Source organism: Eurytemora carolleeae, unplaced genomic scaffold, assembly GCF_000591075.1.
Source record: "Eurytemora carolleeae unplaced genomic scaffold, Eaff_2.0 scaffold390, whole genome shotgun sequence".
Classification (NCBI taxonomy): Eukaryota; Metazoa; Arthropoda; class Copepoda; order Calanoida; family Temoridae; genus Eurytemora; species Eurytemora carolleeae.
In genome coordinates, this window is record NW_019396376.1 from 154,051 (window position 1) to 172,175 (window position 18,125).

Consider the following 18,125-nt stretch of genomic DNA (forward strand, 5'->3'; position numbering starts at 1 on the left):
TTCTTGTATAATCCAGGATACAGTTGGACCCATAACCAGAATGGAATTGAAAGACTACAGAAATAAATAAAGTGACATTTGAATAAATAAAGGAATAATAATTATCTACACATTCCTGACTAATTTATTAGGATCTCTGAGGTGTGTTCCAGGGATCAGTTTTACACCTAGAAATAATTAAATATTATTATTGCCAATTAATACAAATCTCAAATCTAGTCGATATGATAAATATAGTGAGCTATAGCCGGCCAAACCACTGAACAAAATTGGATGAATTTTTTTTATGGGAACCCATTGGTATCCTCGAAATAACATAGACTAAAAATTCGGTTGTTGTTAAATTGGATGTTTTTCTCCTAAATTGTTGTTATAAAATTGTTTAATTTTACGGGGAGTACCAGGCGCTTGAGCTAGTATTGAATAAAACAGATAGATGTAAAGATGATGCCCTGAACCTTGTTCCTACTGCACGCGGATCTAACAGTTCAGTCCTTGTCCCGGTAAGCTGTAACTTTTTATGGGAATTGTTTCTATTAAATTTAAAATTTTTGCCTTTTCTCTTTCATACTTTTTTATCGACAAATGCGTTTTAAAGAAAAAAATAAAAAAATAAAACACAAATCCGTAAGTTAAAAGATTATTGAATTTTAGACCAACACACGATTTAATTCTAATTGAAGAAAGCAAACTTATCTCGCCCTGATTAGTCCTTCATGACTGTACTCTCCAGAGACAAAAATATAAAAATGGGTTTAAATAGAGATTATGCTTAGCTTAGGAAAAAGAAGGCCAGTATTTCTAAGTGTTTTGGCATTTTTTTATTTTTATTTAAATTTTGTTAATAGATAAACTCACATAAACTGACATTTAAACCTTTTTAGACTAATGCTTTTGGAATTATTTGCAAACCTTTAACAATAATGAGACTCTGTTGGAATGATTTCACTCACCTTTGATAACTTTAGCAAAATCCCTGAGATTAAACATATAATGGCATTTCTGAGGAGTAGGAAGGAATGTAGTGAGAACAGATTTATAAAGGTTTAGAGTAGATTCTACAAGAGGTTCACCCATCTCACTGTGTACGAAAATACCTCATGTAATATAACATTTTTGCGACATTTTAAATATTTTTATTTTATTAAATTTGAGTTGAGATAAGTAATTATGTTTAGTTATAAATATCACAAAACTCATGAGATATTGTTTCCTGATAACTGAATCAAATTCCTGAAACAAAAATGATTAAATTGTTTCAAAGGTTGACCTGATATCTAAAAGTAATGATGTTGAATAAGAAGTATTCAGAGACAAACTTGCTTCGTGATGAAAGCAAAAAAACAAACTCTGCAAAAATGCCGTTTTATTAGTGTCCCAAACTATGCTTCCTCAAAGTTAGAAAATGTTAAGCAATAAATCCAGAATTCATCTCTTCTTGGATGATTGGTTGATATTATTGGTTCTGAATCGTCACCACGCACGTAACTGGACTCTGTTTGGATCAGACGCTACCGGAAAAATAAAACAAGTGTGGCGCGCGCGCGCCAGCCCATCCAAAGATAATTTTATTCTAGGAAATCAACAAACACACTTTTGTATATGATATTACTGCAGTTTTAAATAATCCCCATATCTCTTCTGCGTATTAAATAAACGCATTCAGGTTGCAAACATATCAGAATTGAATTATAAAAGTATTTATGCTGTTCTTTTGTATGTTGTTGAATGTTTACACATCGACTAGGTTCCTTTTTCTTTCTTACCTTAAAATGCCAGGAAATTTCAGTTGAAAAGATTTTTGAAATTGTTTGATCTTCAAAAGGGTCCACCGAGTGAATATTGGAATGTCTAAATTAAAAAAAAATTCTAAAATCTGAAATTTAAAACTTGAAAAACTTAAGAATATTGATTTCCTACCTGAGAAATCTCAAATCAACATCGTTCCTGCCAGTTCCTTTAATAATAAACATATTAGACACGATACACATTATTTCCTTTTAACTAAATACACGGTATAAGTGAAGATATATAGTAATATATATATTGTAATTGATTTAAATTAATTCAATTTGAAATCAAGAATATTTTTAGTTTAAATGAATTGAGTCTTTGTCACAAACTCAGATATTTCAAACCTATATCATTTGATCTTATAAAAGTCATAGTTTGAAATGTCAAAGGTTTACAACGTTGGAATCCAAAGATATTGGGATTATAAAGATATTGTGGCAAAGACTCAATTCCTTTATCACTTAATAAATTAATTTTCAAGCTTCTGGTAAAACTATAAACTTCAAACACACAGAAGGTTCTTAAAGGAAGTCTTTGACACTAACTCCGATTTTCTAAATCCCTTTATTATCTTCAAAAACCTTTGATATTTCAGACAATAAATTCTGTTAAATCAAATATTTTAAGTTTGAAATATCAAAGGTTTACACCATCTGGTTGGAAAGATATTGGGATTAGAAAAATTGAGTTGGGGGCAATGATTCCGTTCCTTTCGTAATCACATTCCAAAGTTTTAAGATATTAAATATTATAATAATTTGGTCTTAAAGTATGTAAAACAAAATAAAATATTTACCAGGAGGAGACATTGCACTCAGGAGCAACACATCGAACAGTTCCAACTGAACAAATTAAGTATCTTTATCTTTGCAACCTGATGTGTAAACTTAGATTATACATAATTCACAGTTTACGTCATTGTGTTGCAAAGATATATATATATGTATATGTAGTAAATACTCTACTCCAGAATGGTTTCTCTAACCCGTATCTATCCAGGTGTAACTCAGATTCGCTGACTATCAATGTCAACACACGGCTACAATCCCATGAACTAGCAATGCCTCAACCACCTCAACCAGCACACAACCCACACGTATACAATCCCGTGAACTAGCAACCTACTCTGGTTAGGCGGGTCCAAACTACATAGTAAATTGTGATTTTTTTATTTGTATTATCTCGTGCTTTGTAGTTGAATAAAAATATGAAATATGAACGCCACTAACACTGGGCGGGATCTCGTTAGCTATCGATGTCAACAAAGACACTAGCAATTAATCAATCAATGTCTCAACTAAGACACAATCCCGTAAATTATTAACGCCAATAACACTGGGCGTGATCTAATAAAGTAGCAGTGTCTCAACTAGGACATGATTCTCAACATGTTTATCAAAACTAAGAACAATTACACTCTTGCAGTAGACTGTACGGAGTCTCTATATCAACTAATGTTTTTGAGGGTTATAGTTACAAATTAAAGCTAATAGACATAGTTACAACTCCTTAGTTGTTATCTTTATCACATAATTAAGTCAATCATAATACATATTACAGCACAGTTGAAATATGGGAAATTAAGGTGTACATCATTTTATATATCACATGATTAAGCTAATCATGCTACGTATTACTTTGAAGTGCAGTTCAGATGAATTATGGGTTTTACATAAAAGTTTACAAACGTAGATAGTTAATAATGTACAACATACTTCAGGTTTAAAGAATATCGTTTTACCCAATATTTATTACATTTATTCATATTTACAGAATCAGCTCAAAATCAAAACATTTTAATATATTTCAGAATCTCACTTCAGTCGATATTAATCCTGATTGAAAATTTGAACTTGCAGATGTATACATATATATATACATGTATACATATTTCCAACTCAGATGAACGAAGTCTACAGACAGACGTAAACAATGTAATCCCATTAATGATATATTTTGGTAAATAGTTTACCCTTGAACTGTCCTTCTTATCATACCAGTATCCATGATCAATCCATTGCCTGAACATGAAAACATATAAAATCCATGATCAATCCATTGCCTGAACATGAAAACATATAAAATCAATGATCAATACATTGCCCGAACATGATAACATACAAAATCCATGATCAATCCATTTCCTGAACATGAAAACAAATAAAATCCATGATCAATCCATTGCCTGAAAATGAAAACATATTAAATACATGATCAATCCATTGCCAAAACATGAAAACATATTAAATCCATGATCAATCCATTGCCTGAACATGAAAAAATATAAAATACATGATCAATCCATTGCCCGAACATGATAACATATAAAATCCATGATCAATCCATTGCCTGAACATAAAAACATATAAAATCCATGATCAATCCATTGCCTAAACATGAAAACATATAAAATCCATGATCAATTCATTGCCTAAACATGAAAACATATAAAATCCATGATCAATTCATTGTCTGAACATGAAAACATATAAAATCCATGATCAATCCCTTTCCTGAACATGAAAACATATAAAACCCATGATCAATCCAATGTCTGAACATGAAAACATATAAAACCCATGATCAATCCATTGCCTGAACATGAAAAATTAGAAAATCCATGATCAATCCATTGCCTGAAAATGAAAACATATTAAATCCATGATCAATCCATTGCCCAAACATGAAAAAATATAAAATCTATGATCAATCCATTGCCTAAACATGAAAACATATAAAATCCATGATCAACCCATTGCCTAAACATGCAAACATATAAAATCCATGATCAACCCATTGCCTGAACATGAAAACATATAAAATCCATGATCAACCCATTGCCTGAACATGAAAACATATAAATCCATGATCAACCCATTGCCTGAACATGAATACATATAAAATCCATGATGAATACATTGCCAAAACATGAAAACATATAAAATCCATGATCAATTCATTGCCTGAACATGAAAACAAATAAAATCCATGATCAATCCATTGCCTGAAAATGAAAACAAAGTATTTCATTTTATATTATTGCATTTGTTTCGTTGTAAAAATACGGAAGGGGTGGGGAAATGTGATATTTTATTGTTTAATATGACAAATCATATTTTTATAATATTCATCAATTTATTGTAGATTAGATGCCCATATACTTCAAAAATGTTAAGAAACTTTTTTTAATGTATTCGAAATTTTTCGTATTTTTTTATAATTTTAAACAAGATGGTTCGACATGCATATCAACTGAATGAGTTTTGTCTTGTTCAACTTTTTAAAATGATGCTTGTAATTTGTTTAAGTAGATATATATATATTTTTGCAGAAAATATAAAACATTTTAATTTACTTTCAAATACAGTGTGTCCCAATAAACATAGGAATTAAAAGACGACTTGAAAATCGTGTTTGATTTTCGATAGTTGATAAATGACAATTTAACTCTTTCCAAAATGTGTTTATGTCTATTTTGAAGGTAAAAATGTCAGACCACATTTTGGACTAGGTAGTTTTAGTTATTAACTGTTTTATCAGGAATACATCTAAAATTGTGTTTACGAAGTAATGCCACGCAGAACAAAGTCGTCACTTAACTCCCATGTTTATTGGGACACCTTGTATTAAAAAATCTAACCTTGAGTATAGTTTTCACTTGTCCTCGCTGAGAAGTTGATAGTGTTGGTTATATATTTATCCGTGGATAGTTTCATCATTAGATCAACAGTTAGAAATGTTTTTCCAGTCCCACTCGGTCCAACTTTACCAGATTTTATATTTTTTAGGAAACAATCTTGGTTTGGATAAAGGTTGATTTCAACTTAAGGCGTTCAATTTATTCTAGAATAGATATATTTAAATTTTACTCTTCTAGAATATCTAAGATTAAGCTGAGGAATATAGTTTCTATTAAACTCTTCCCATTTTTCTTAGAGCAGTCAAATATAAGATTTCTCAGTCAAAATTTAATTCATTTTAAGTTTTTCAATTTTACAGAAAATATATAAAATCTTGTTTTAATTGAGCAATATCTATCAGTTAAAAAAAAATCTGAAGTATTTTGACAATAAATTATTATGTGCTTCCTCTGCATTTTTCATACTCTAAGAGTTTCTTTAAATCAAGGTTTAAATTTTAGCCTGAAACAAATTTGATTATTTGAAGCGGAATATAGAATACAGATTACACAGATTATATACATTTATCCTTGTTATCTCAGTACATCTACACCAGTCAGATCTTAATAATGAGTAAGCAGACCTAACTATACAGTACAGTAGGCAGATCTAACTGTACAGTACAGTAGGCAGATCTAACTGTACAGTACGGTAGGCAGATCTAACTGTACAGTACGGTAGGCAGACCTAACTATACAGTAAAGTAGGCAGACCTAACTATACAGTACAGTAGGCAGATCTAACTGTACAGTACGGTAGGCAGACCTAACTATACAGTAAAGTAGGCAGACCTAACTATACAGTACAGTAGGCAGACCTAAGTATACAGTACAGTAGGCAGATCTAACTATACAGTACAGTAGGCAGACCTTACTATACAGTAGAGTAGGCAGTCCTAACTATACAGTACAGTAGGCAGACCTAACTATACAGTAGAGTAGGCAGACCTAACTATACACTACAGTAAGCAGACCTAACTATACATAACAATTTCCCTAAAATATGGTATGAAAATAAACGACACTTTTCTAAGCTTTCAAATATCAATTTTATTTCGAATTTTATACAGAATTTAATTGAAGACTTATTTTACCATAACAAATGTTTTAATTCTATAACACATGCTATGCTTTCAAAAGAATTGAAGAAAACAAAAAGACGATTTTACAGTGAAAAAAATAAAAAGATAAAAAAGAGTAAAAGATATAATTAATCAAAAGGATGTCAAAATTGGGCGCGAATTTATAACATGCTTCAAAATTCCCGTTTTGTGTAGATCTTTTATCTTTTTCACAACCCATAAAGCCTATTTTGAATTACAAATAAATCTACAATTTTTATTTCTAAAAGTTGTTAGTTCATCGTCGAAAAATGCTTACAATCCACCACCAGTCTATATTAAATGTAATGTAAACAATAAATATGTAACTTTTCTTTTTCTTTCCTTTCCTTTTCCTTTGATTTCTAATTTTTTTATTTTTTAGAATTGGGGGAAATATTCCTACAACCTCTATTTTTGGAGGTTTTAAAATATTTTCTCCAAACAGCATAACATTTTGAGTGGATAAACCTAAACTCAGACGAGGCATTTTTTGCAGAAAATTTGTAATGCCCGGATTTAATTCTATGATTTTTTTTCCAGTTTGGATTTTCTTTGTTTGTCCCCCCTCCCTTCCCCCTCCTAGCCCAATATTTACATAAAATAATTTATTAAACCCCTCCCCTCCCCAAACAAAATTCAGAAACAACGTTTCGGAGATTTTCCCATCTTCGGAGAAATTATGTTTCCCGCCGGAATCTGAGAGAGGAGGTAAGGTTGGTTTTAAATAGAAAATATCAGGATAATAGGATTCAAAACCCCTAGAAAATAATACTAATATGACCTCTGCATATCCAAATATATAGATTTAAATACGCTTATCCTAACAAAAGTACATTTAATATTACTTAATTTAACAAAAGAGTTTTAGGATAAGTTTAGGCCGAAATTTTATCTATTAAATGCTTTTAACCAGTCCAAACTCAATAAAATGTTCAAAAATAGAATTATTTAAAAATATTTGAAAAGTTTCCTAAGCAGAGAGGGTAGAGGTTGTTTAGAGCCAGCATTGTAAAGAACTCCTGTAACTCAGTAATATTCATCTCATTTTCACATTTTAAAACATTTTTGAAAGGAATATTCTCATTCTAGTTAAAAGCACGGTAGACCTTGTTTCAATTAAATATCTATTCATATATGATCAGAGAGCATGTAATCCACTTAAAGATATGACCCCAAAAAGGATTTGTCTGACCAATGATGAATGAGATATCAATGCTTTTCCTAGATGACTTAATTTTCAAGAGACAGCGGCTGCAAAACTCAATTACAAAACAAATTGTATATAAAATTAAAAGAAATGTTTTCTCTGTGAGTAAAAACAAAACAAGTTTCTTGTTTATGTTTAGATGAAAGTTCCTGTTTTAGAGTTTCAGAGGTAGAAACAATTATATTGTCATTACTAAATAGGTTTATGTTTAAAAGGCTTGTTATAAAAAAACTTTTTTTTTAAAAAGAGGTTGAACCACCCACACCCCCTCTTCTTCCTTGCATTTCTTTACAGGGATAAACACAATACAAAAACACATGAATAATATGTTCCAGAGTTTCTCAACAGCAGTTTAAACACCGTAATTTAAAAAATTTTGAATTGAAAAAAAAGCTTTAACAAATTATTAAATTGGGACTTTAAATATATTTATATTTATTGTTTAATTTTTCCTTTTTATTTGGGAAATTATGTTTTTAACCTCCCCATTTCTAGTAGTTTATAACAGTTTATTTCAAATAAACCCATTCCTGTTCATCATGGGTAATTTTCCAGACAGTGCCTGAAAAAAAAATGATATAAAAAAAATATTTCTCAAGTAGTTCAATTCAATGCATTGTAAATCGAGAAATGTTAAACTTAAATCATGAATTCCAGCACTGTATCTTATTTTTATTTCAAGAAAGTTTGTAAAAACAAAAATAAAAACAGCCATGAATAATTCAGCCAGGTCCCACTGAAATAAAGTAGATATAAATCTGTCAAAATGTCTCAAAAAGAAAAAGAAATTTGAAATTACATTTCACAGAAACAGCAGGGAGATATTAACTTATCTAGTCAAGTTTTAAACTTTTCTTCTCCAGTTTATTCAATTTGTTTTATGGAAGGTCTCAAGAGAGTGCTTTTATAGCCAGTTGATAACCAGTAGATATCCAGTAGATATCCAGTATATATCCTGCAAACATTCAGCGGATATACAGTAGATATCCAGTAGATATCCAGTGATTAACTTGTAGATAACCAGTAATATTCAGTAGATAACCAGTATGTATCCAGTAGATAGCCAGTAGATAACCAGGAGATATCCAATTGATAACCAGTAATATTCAGTAGATGACCAGTAAATAACCACTAGATATCCAGTAAATAACCAGTAAATAACCAGTAGAAAACCAGTTCGTATCCAGTAGATAGCCACTAGATAACCCGAAGATATCCAAGTAGATAATCATAAGATATCCAGTATAAACCCAGTAGATAAACAGCAGATAAACAGTAGATATCCAGTAGATCTCCAGTAGATATCAAGTAGATAGATCACCAGCAATATTCAGTATATACCTATTAGATAACCAGTGATATTCAGTAGATATCAAGTAGATAACTAGTAGATAACCAGTGATATTTAGAAGCTATCCAGTAGATAACCAGTAGTTAACCAGTAGATAATCAGTAAATAACCATTCGATATTCAGTAGATAAATAATAGATAACCAGGAGATAACCAGTAGATTACCAGTAGATAATCAATAGATAACCAGTAGATAGCCAGTGGATAACGAGTAGATAACCAGTAGATAACAAGTAGATAACCAGTAGATAATTAATAGATAACCAGTAGATAGCCAGTGGATAAGAGTAGATAACCAGTAGATAACCAGTAGATTACCAATAGATAATTAAAAGATATCCAGTAGATAGCCAGTGGATAACCAGTAGATTACCAGTAGATAATTAATAGATAACCAGTAGATAACCAGTAGATAACCAGTAGATTACCAGTAGATAATTAATAGATAACCAGTAGATAGCCAGTGGATAACGAGTAGATAACCAGTAGATAATTAATAGATAACCAGTAGATAGCCAGTGGATAACCAGTAGATAATCAGTAGATAACCAGTAGATAACCAGTAGATAACCAGTAGATATCCAGTAGATATCCAGTAGATATCCAGTAGATAACCAGTAACCATTCGATATTCAGTAAATAAACAATAGATAACCAGGAGATAACCAGTAGATTACCAGTAGATAATCAATAGATAACCAGTAGATAGCCAGTGGATAACGAGTAGATAACCAGTAGATAACCAGTAGATAATTAATAGATAACCAGTAGATAGCCAGTGGATAACCAGTAGATTATCAGTAGATAATTCATAGATAGCCAGTAGATAACCAGTAGATAACCAGTAGATAACAAGTAGATAACAAGTAGATAACCAGTAGATAACCAGTAGATAACAGTTTACAAATAAAAATTTAAAAGAATAAAGAATGAATAAAAATAATATTCTAACCTTGTCCTGCCACAAACACCAGGGTTGATCTACGCTCTCAACCAACATATAGTCAAACACAGATCCCTAGAGAGCATCCAAATATTTATATTTTACGATTTTTCACAATTTTGAAGATACACATATCACAAAATTTTTTTGTTATTTTGAATAAGGACTTCAAAGTAGCAATTTTTGCGTAAAACCAATTATTCCGCACAAAATGTCAGTAAAATAGTTTTCAGTAGAAGCCCTTGTTTAAAGTATTGAAAAAATTGGCGGAACTCTGATAAAACTTCAGTTTACATATTCTAGTATTAAGTCTCCGAGTTCTGGTAAAAGGTTTATGAGTTTTGGTATCAGGTTACCTGTTCTAGTATTAGGTTTACGGATTCTGGTAAAATAAGGTGTTAGGTTTACCTGCTCTGGTATTAGGTTTACCTGCTCTGGTATTAGGTTTACCTGCTCTGGTATTAGGTTTAACTGTTCCGGTATTACGTTTACCTGCTTTGGTATTAGGTTAACCTGTTCTGGTATTAGGTTTATATATTCTTGTTTAAGGTTTACCTGTTCTGGCATTAGCTTAACCTGTTCTGGTATTAGGTTTATCTGCTCTGGTATTAGGTTTACCTGTTCTTGTAATAGGTTAACCTGTTCTGGTATTAGGTTTATCTGCTATGGTATTAGGTTTATCTGTTCTGGTATTAGGTTAAACTGTTCTGGTTTAAGGTTTACCTGTTCTGGTATTAGGTTTCCCTGTTCTTGTATTAGGTTAACCTGTTCTGGTATTAGGTTTATCTGTTCTTGTATTAGGTTTATCTGTTCTGGTATTAGGTTTACCTGTTCTGGTATTAGGTTAACCTGTTCTCGTATTAGGTTAACCTGTTCTGGTATTAGGTTTACCTATTCTGGTATTAGGTTTATCTGTTCTGGTATTAGGTTTACCTGTTCTGGTATTAGGTTTATCTGTTCTTGTATTAGGTTTATCTGTTCTGGTATTAGGTTAACCTGTTCTGGTTTAAGGTTTACCTGTTCTGGTATTAAGTTTACCTGTTCTGGTTTAAGGTTTACCTGTTCAGGTATTAGGTTAACCTGTTCTGGTATTAAGTTAATCTGTTCTGGTATTAGGTTTACCTGTTCTAGTATTAGGTTTACCAGTTCTTGTATTAGGTTTACCTGTTCTGGTTTAAGATTACCTGTTCTGGTATTAAGTTTACCTGTTCTGGTATTAGGTTTACCTGTTCTGGTATTAGGTTAACCTGTTCTCGTATTAGGTTAACCTGTTCTGGTATTAGGTTTACCTATTCTGGTATTAGGTTTACCTGTTCTGGTATTAGGTTTACCTGTTCTGGTATTAGGTTTATCTGTTCTGGTATTAGGTTTACCTGTTCTGGTTTAAGGTTTACCTGTTCTGGTATTGGGTTTACCTGTTCTGGTATGGGGTTTACCTGTTCTGGTATTAGGTTTACCTGTTCTGGTATTAGTTTTACCTGTTCTGGTATTTGGTTTACCTGTTCTGGTATTAGGTTTAACTGTTCTGGTATTAGGTTTAACTGTTCTGGTATTAGGTTTACCTGTTCTGGTATAAGGTTAGATCTGGCAAGTCTAAAAGTTGATGGCTTGGCAAACCCTTTTACCATTCCCTCGACTAGGTTCCTATATTGTAGGATAGTTCATCAAGCTACAATGTTTAAAAACTTATCTCTATAAAAGGGTGATTAATGATAATAAGAAAGTTTCAATGAGACATCCTATGACTAGAGAACACTAGGAACTTCTAACCTAGTTAAATTAACCTGATTTAACAGTATAATTACAGGCTATCTATTCTATACCCTAGGAACCTCTAACCTAGTTAAATTAACCTGGTTTAGCAGTATAATTACAGGCTATCTATTCTATACCCTTAGTAACTAGAGAATACAAGGAGAGAGGGTTTATGACCGGGGAATACAGAGGGGAATAAAGACACAAAGACAAATAATTATCTTACTTAAATTTTTAAATTTACTCTTTTCTGTTTTGTATTCTCAGTGGATCTAATTATTGTCTTCATTGCGACCAGTTTCCGTCCTTAATCCTTTATTCTGAGTCCTAAGGTGAAGTTATAGGGTAGTGTGCCCAGTATAATGTTGAGAAGTTAGATTAAACTTGGAATTTAACCCTTTATGGACACCTCTAAACTTAGCCCGGAAAAACAGCAAAAGATGCTGTTTTATGCTTATTTAACGATAAAAAACAGCCCATTTTCACCATTATTACCACTCAAAATATATAGAATATATTCAAATTATATAGAATATAGTCAAAATATATAGAATATATTTTGAGGTTGTGTGAATTCTAAATTTTTAGTTTATTTAGAAAAAATAGAATTAGTACATAACTCAATGTAATGCTCTGAGAGCGTTGGTTTTAGGCAATAGCCATACACTGCAGTCTGCAGTCTGTTTTACGTTTGCCTAAAATACATCTCAATTTTGTGTATTTAAGTATTTCAAGGTAATGTCTTTCATGCTAAAATACATCTTTTGTCTTCTGAATTTCTTAGTTTGAGGCTTAAAAAACAAATGATACTTTCTTGAAATGTAGTTTGTTGAACATTCCTAAAGTGTAGATTAAATTTCTTCCTTGACTCTGCGGTTAGGGTAGAACACAGTCCCCAGATCACGGAGAACAGAAAAGACATTTGAAGGAAAGTAGAATCTACTTTCTCCTTCCCTTCCCTTCTCATTCAAAATACTCAAAACTTTTTAAAACAAAAAAAAACTTTGTAACATTAAATTATTTAATTTATCAATGTCAATGGAATGAATTTATGAAAAAAGGAATAAATGAACAAATGATTAAATTATAAATGAATAAATAATTAGATAAAGACATGAATAAATGAATATATTAATTAAATAATTAAGTAGGTAAACAAATTCATAATTGAATATATTGAATGAACAAATGAATAGATTAATAAATAAATTAATAAATAAATAAATGAACAAATGATTAAATTATAAATCAATAAATAGGTAGGTAAATAAATGAATAAATGAATTAATGAATATATTGAATGAATATGTTGAATGTTCCTAAGTGTATTAAACTTCATAAGAGCAGAGAAAAGTCGAATAAATGCCTGGACTAGATGCATCTCACTGCACAATCACCATTTCAAACTTAACTTCGGCAAATTTTGCATTTTTTAATTCGCTAAAATTTTATAATTTTTTGTATTTGTTTTTAATTCCTTGTGCATAATTTTTACTTCCTTTGTAAAATTCGTTTTCGTGAAAAAATGTGAAATTTTGCGAAAACGTTTGCGAAATAAGAAAGAAAAATAGAAACTAGTCTGATACAGGAGAATAGAAACTAGTCTAATACATGAGAATAGAAACTAGTCTAATACAGGAGAATAGAAACTAGTCTAATCCAGGAGAATAGAAACTAGTCTAATACAGGAGAATAGAAACTAGTCTAATACAGGAGAATAGAAACTAGTCTAATACAGGAGAATAGAAACTAGTCTAATACAGGAGAATAGAAACTAGTCTAATACAGGAGAATAGAAACTAGTCTAATACAGGAGAATAGAAACTAGTCTAATACAGGAGAATAGAAACTAGTCTAATACAGGAGAATAGAAACTAGTCTAATACAGGAGAATAGAAACTAGTCTAATACAGGAGAATAGAAACTAGTCTAATACAGGAGAATAGAAACTAGTCTAATACAGGAGAATAGAAACTAGTCTGATACAGAAAAATAGAAACGAGTCTGATACAGGAGAATAGAAACTAGTCTGATACAGTAAAATAGAAGCTAGTCTGATACAAAAAATTGAAACTATTCTAATACAGGAGAATAGAAACTAGTCTGATACAGGAGAATAGAAACTAGTCTGATACAGGAGAATAGAAACCAATCTGATACAGGAGAATGTAAACCAGTCTGATACAGGAGAATGTAAACCAATCTGATACAGGAGAATAGAAACCAGTCTGATACAGGAGAATGTAAACCAGTCTGATACAGGAGAATAGAAACCAGTCTGATACAGGCGAATTTAAACATATCTGATACAGAATTATTTCATCCTACAAATATATTTCAATCGTGATCCAACAAAGCTAAATTATAAACTTAATTTTTCTAAAACTGACCAACGTCACTATTTATAAAAATGAGAACAATAATAATTTAAAAAACATTCCCTGTTGGAAATAAACATTCTTCGATTTCTTGCTGAAATCCTTCCCTGGACTTGGATCATAAATATGTTAGAAACGATATTTAAAACAAATTCTTGAATAGTATCGGATTTTCAGAATTCCCTCTTCAACCTTCCCCTTCCATACTATATAGCACAGAACTTCCCTCGGCCCTAAATATGCAAACATTTGATTGTCCTCTCTTGATCTTCACAATCCCGGCAAAAAAAAGAATGTTGGTAACTTTATCAAACAGTGACTTTGTTTATTTTATTTCACTTTCGTGGATTATATTTTACCAACCTCTTAATCTACTCCTGCTACTTATACGATCCCTTTATATTCCTGTGTTCCCTCTTCCTGTTTTCCTATTTCTGAAAATGTGTAAAAATTTGCATATTTAAAACCAGTTTCTTCTTGTTTTTGAATTGTTGTACAATGTACAAAATAAAAGTTTGCTAATGTTAAAAACTTTGCTGACTGAATATTTCATTAGAGAAATCCCATTCAAGTAACTTATATAATTAGCCACAGGGGCATACACGATAACCTCTTCGAGGATCAACTTGGGATTAAGTACCAAAACAATAGGAGTAAAAATTCTTTGTATGTTTGTATCCAGTAAACGTTGTAATGACTAAACCAATTGAAACATAAATTTGTTTGCCTTGAATTGGTCCCGCGATCACGGATTCCAAAAGTTGTTTTATAAGAATTTGAGAAAAGCAAAAATCTTTGTTTATAATCCACAAGAAATATTATTACACGAAATACTATTACACGATCAGAAGATTTGAAAGTTGGTGATCCCTGTATTTGACATTTAGACTGGATTGTTTAATCAAGGGTAGGGAACCAGGAATCAGCCAATCAAACATATCTCGAACCAAACATATCTAAATCAAACACATCTCGAACCAAACTTGTCTAAATCAAACATATCTCAAACCAAACTTGTCTCATATCTCGAAAAACGTGTAAACAAAAGTGTAAAATATTTTTGTAAAAAAAATATTATTAAAACCGCGCGGAAAATGAATAAAGTTAAGAAATTGTAGGAAATAAAACTAAAAATGTAAAAAAAGAATTGTGTGAGGAGCAAAAATATTATTATTTTTTTTGAATTTGAAAATTTTAAATTTGTTGAAACAAATCCTGAAGATTTGTGAGTGTCTGATAAATATTTAACAGTTTCAGCATTATTTCAGTATTTTGGAACATTTTAGGAGAGAAAAAAAATACAATTTATCTAATCTAAGGGAATGTTTATCTAATTCTGCATTATTTTGTAAACAAATTAGAAATGAAAAACCTAATGATAAAAACAGAGGTTATTTTATGGGGAACAAATTTTAGTCAATCATAAATATAAGATTAAAATATAGTAAATTTTCCAGGTCAAATGGATTAAAAAAGTATTGTATGTATATCTTATGAGTAAATATATGAATTATAAGTTATCCAACCTGTTCTTGAGTAAAGGCGGCAGGTAAGGTTAACAAGAAGGATTCCTTATGTTCAACAGAAATAAACAAATGTAAAATAATACACTGCTAGAATACGTTATGAAGCGGTAGGTATTTTCCCAAAGGCATTTTCCAAAGGGCAACTTTCCGTGTGACAATTTCCCAAGTTGTAACTTCCCAAATGTGGAATTTCCCAAGTTGTAACTTCCCACAGGTTACGACATTATATTAGACTACTGACATTTATTATATTAAGGATTCTGATAATTTACAGCTGTGGTGTGACCAGCCACAGCAGAGCATCTCTTCGTGATGTTTGACCCCTGGAGTGCCCTAGACAAAACTTCAGTACTGTCTTATTTTATTAATATGTCTTGTGTACCCCAGAGGTCAAATATCCAGAAGCTCTGCTGTTACAGAAAGAATGAAGAACCGTCTGGATATGCCACCATCTACTTGTTTGCTACACGCGTTCTCTCCTTCCATACAGAGTAGATTCCCTGAAGAGAAGGAGAAGCAGGTGAGCTGTTTCCACGCTATATATCGTTAAGTTAGGTGTACTGAAGCGTAGCAGGCTGCACTGGGGGCCAAGCGCTGCGGTTAGAACAGACTTGAGAAGTTGCTGCTTCAGAAATAGCTCTGTTGGGAAGTTGCTACTCGGAAAAGTACCCTAAGAAACTTACCGCTTGGGTAAAAGCCTTAGGGAAAGTACAAAACATCAATAATACACTGTTATAATACATAATACACTATTAAAAAACATGTTACGAATGCATAGCAATGTGTTGAAATACGTTATACACTGTTAAAAACATTATACACTGTTAGAACACATAGAAAACCGTTAGAATAAATAATACACTGTTATAATAAATAATACACTGATAGAACATGCTTTACACTGTTAAAATACATAGTACACTGCTAGACTGCATAATACACTGTTGGAATACATAAAACACTGTTGAAATTTAAAAAACAATAGTTTTACAATACTTAATAAACTATTAAAATACGTGTTATAAATGCATAGTGTATCAGTGTTAGAATACTCCTAGCATGCATAAATTATAATAGAATACATAATACACTGCTAAGTGATTATTTCAATGCTTCCTTGAGTGGTCTCCAGCCCAGATGAGAGGATTCCATGTATATCATCCCACACCTTAACAGTTTATACTAAACTAAGCTTGTAGGATATGTCAAATATGCGTATGACAGGGCGTGTACTGTAAAAAGTCTGGCCGCGCCATTAAAATTCAAACCGAGTCAGCATGAATTTGGTCGGGCCGGTACATGCTGTGCGTTACTAAGGCCAGTACAAGGGGTTGGTCCGGTTCGAATTCAAATTGACCCTAGTCCACGATGGTTTACAGATTTAAACCTTCAATCCTATCATCCTATCCTATACAGTGGAAACCATACAATTTTGGAATAGGAAAAAGACTTTAAAACTCTGGTTAAGATTTAAAATAGTCCAATGAAAACGAAAAACAGCAATTGTGCACTGTGCTATGTAAACATCAGGATCAAGTATAAGTTGATGTTAAAGCTGATTGTTAGAATACATGTAACAACATCCTACACAGTTTTAAGGTTCCCATTACACGACCCAAGGGGTTTTATTTTTAGATTTAAAAGCTATAAGTTTGTTGTATCAACACCATTGGTATATTCTGTACCATATTAGATCTATATTTAGAACAACGTATTCTTATTGAATTTTATTCCATTATTTAGAGATTTTTAAAATCTTGGACAAATGCAACATGATCGATTGTATTCTATTAAATTCATTTGATTTAATTAGACTCATAATTTTTCCATTACATTCAAATTTCATTTATTAAATTCAAATTTATTTCGTGAAACACAAATTTCTTCCGTGAAACTCAAAATTATTCCATTAAATTAAAAATATTCAAATAAACTGTGGTTTATTAAATCAAATTCCAATTTCTTGAATTGAATTATTAACCTGGATACAGTGGCTGGTGTAGCAAAGTTAAGATGTGAAACCTCAAATATAATTCTCATCCATGAAGAGAGATAAACAATTTCTCCACTCATTAAACACAGTTTCTTACTGTCATCCAGTACAGTGTTTAGGTTCTCTAAACACATTTATTAATAACATTTTATCAAATATGGATCAGCAAAACTTCCCAAAAAATTGTAAAGATTTAATATATTATTGGATATTTTTGTTACTTCGGATTATGGACTTATATCCTTATAACATGAAATCCAATGATGTATTTCTAGACTCCATATCGAAGTAAAAGATAAACTACATATATGCTTTAAATAAATTGGTCAATATTTATGAATTTCAGAGCGGCAATAAATGCTAACTTATCATTTATCGTTTTTAATGAATAAATTA

At 31.2% G+C, this 18,125-nt stretch overlaps 1 protein-coding gene across 1 annotated transcript in view; it reads right to left on the minus strand.

The window, feature by feature from the left end:
- Window positions 1-18,125, minus strand: part of LOC111702011 (dynein heavy chain 3, axonemal) — a 127,605-nt gene that overhangs the window by 58,125 nt on the left and 51,355 nt on the right. Inside the window, exons 33-52 of the mRNA XM_023473529.1 lie at window positions 17,718-17,851; window positions 16,853-16,904; window positions 15,737-15,781; window positions 15,081-15,166; window positions 13,152-13,217; window positions 12,672-12,791; window positions 11,640-11,721; window positions 10,087-10,152; window positions 8,314-8,345; window positions 7,933-7,975; window positions 7,547-7,595; window positions 5,435-5,557; window positions 4,547-4,553; window positions 3,767-3,815; window positions 2,591-2,636; window positions 1,921-1,957; window positions 1,767-1,851; window positions 1,214-1,233; window positions 954-1,081; window positions 116-167 (exon numbers count right to left, since the gene is read on the minus strand). Coding sequence (XP_023329297.1) covers window positions 116-167; window positions 954-1,081; window positions 1,214-1,233; window positions 1,767-1,851; window positions 1,921-1,957; window positions 2,591-2,636; window positions 3,767-3,815; window positions 4,547-4,553; window positions 5,435-5,557; window positions 7,547-7,595; window positions 7,933-7,975; window positions 8,314-8,345; window positions 10,087-10,152; window positions 11,640-11,721; window positions 12,672-12,791; window positions 13,152-13,217; window positions 15,081-15,166; window positions 15,737-15,781; window positions 16,853-16,904; window positions 17,718-17,851 — 1,322 coding nt within the window. The remainder of the gene's footprint in view (window positions 1-115; window positions 168-953; window positions 1,082-1,213; window positions 1,234-1,766; window positions 1,852-1,920; window positions 1,958-2,590; window positions 2,637-3,766; window positions 3,816-4,546; window positions 4,554-5,434; window positions 5,558-7,546; window positions 7,596-7,932; window positions 7,976-8,313; window positions 8,346-10,086; window positions 10,153-11,639; window positions 11,722-12,671; window positions 12,792-13,151; window positions 13,218-15,080; window positions 15,167-15,736; window positions 15,782-16,852; window positions 16,905-17,717; window positions 17,852-18,125) is intronic.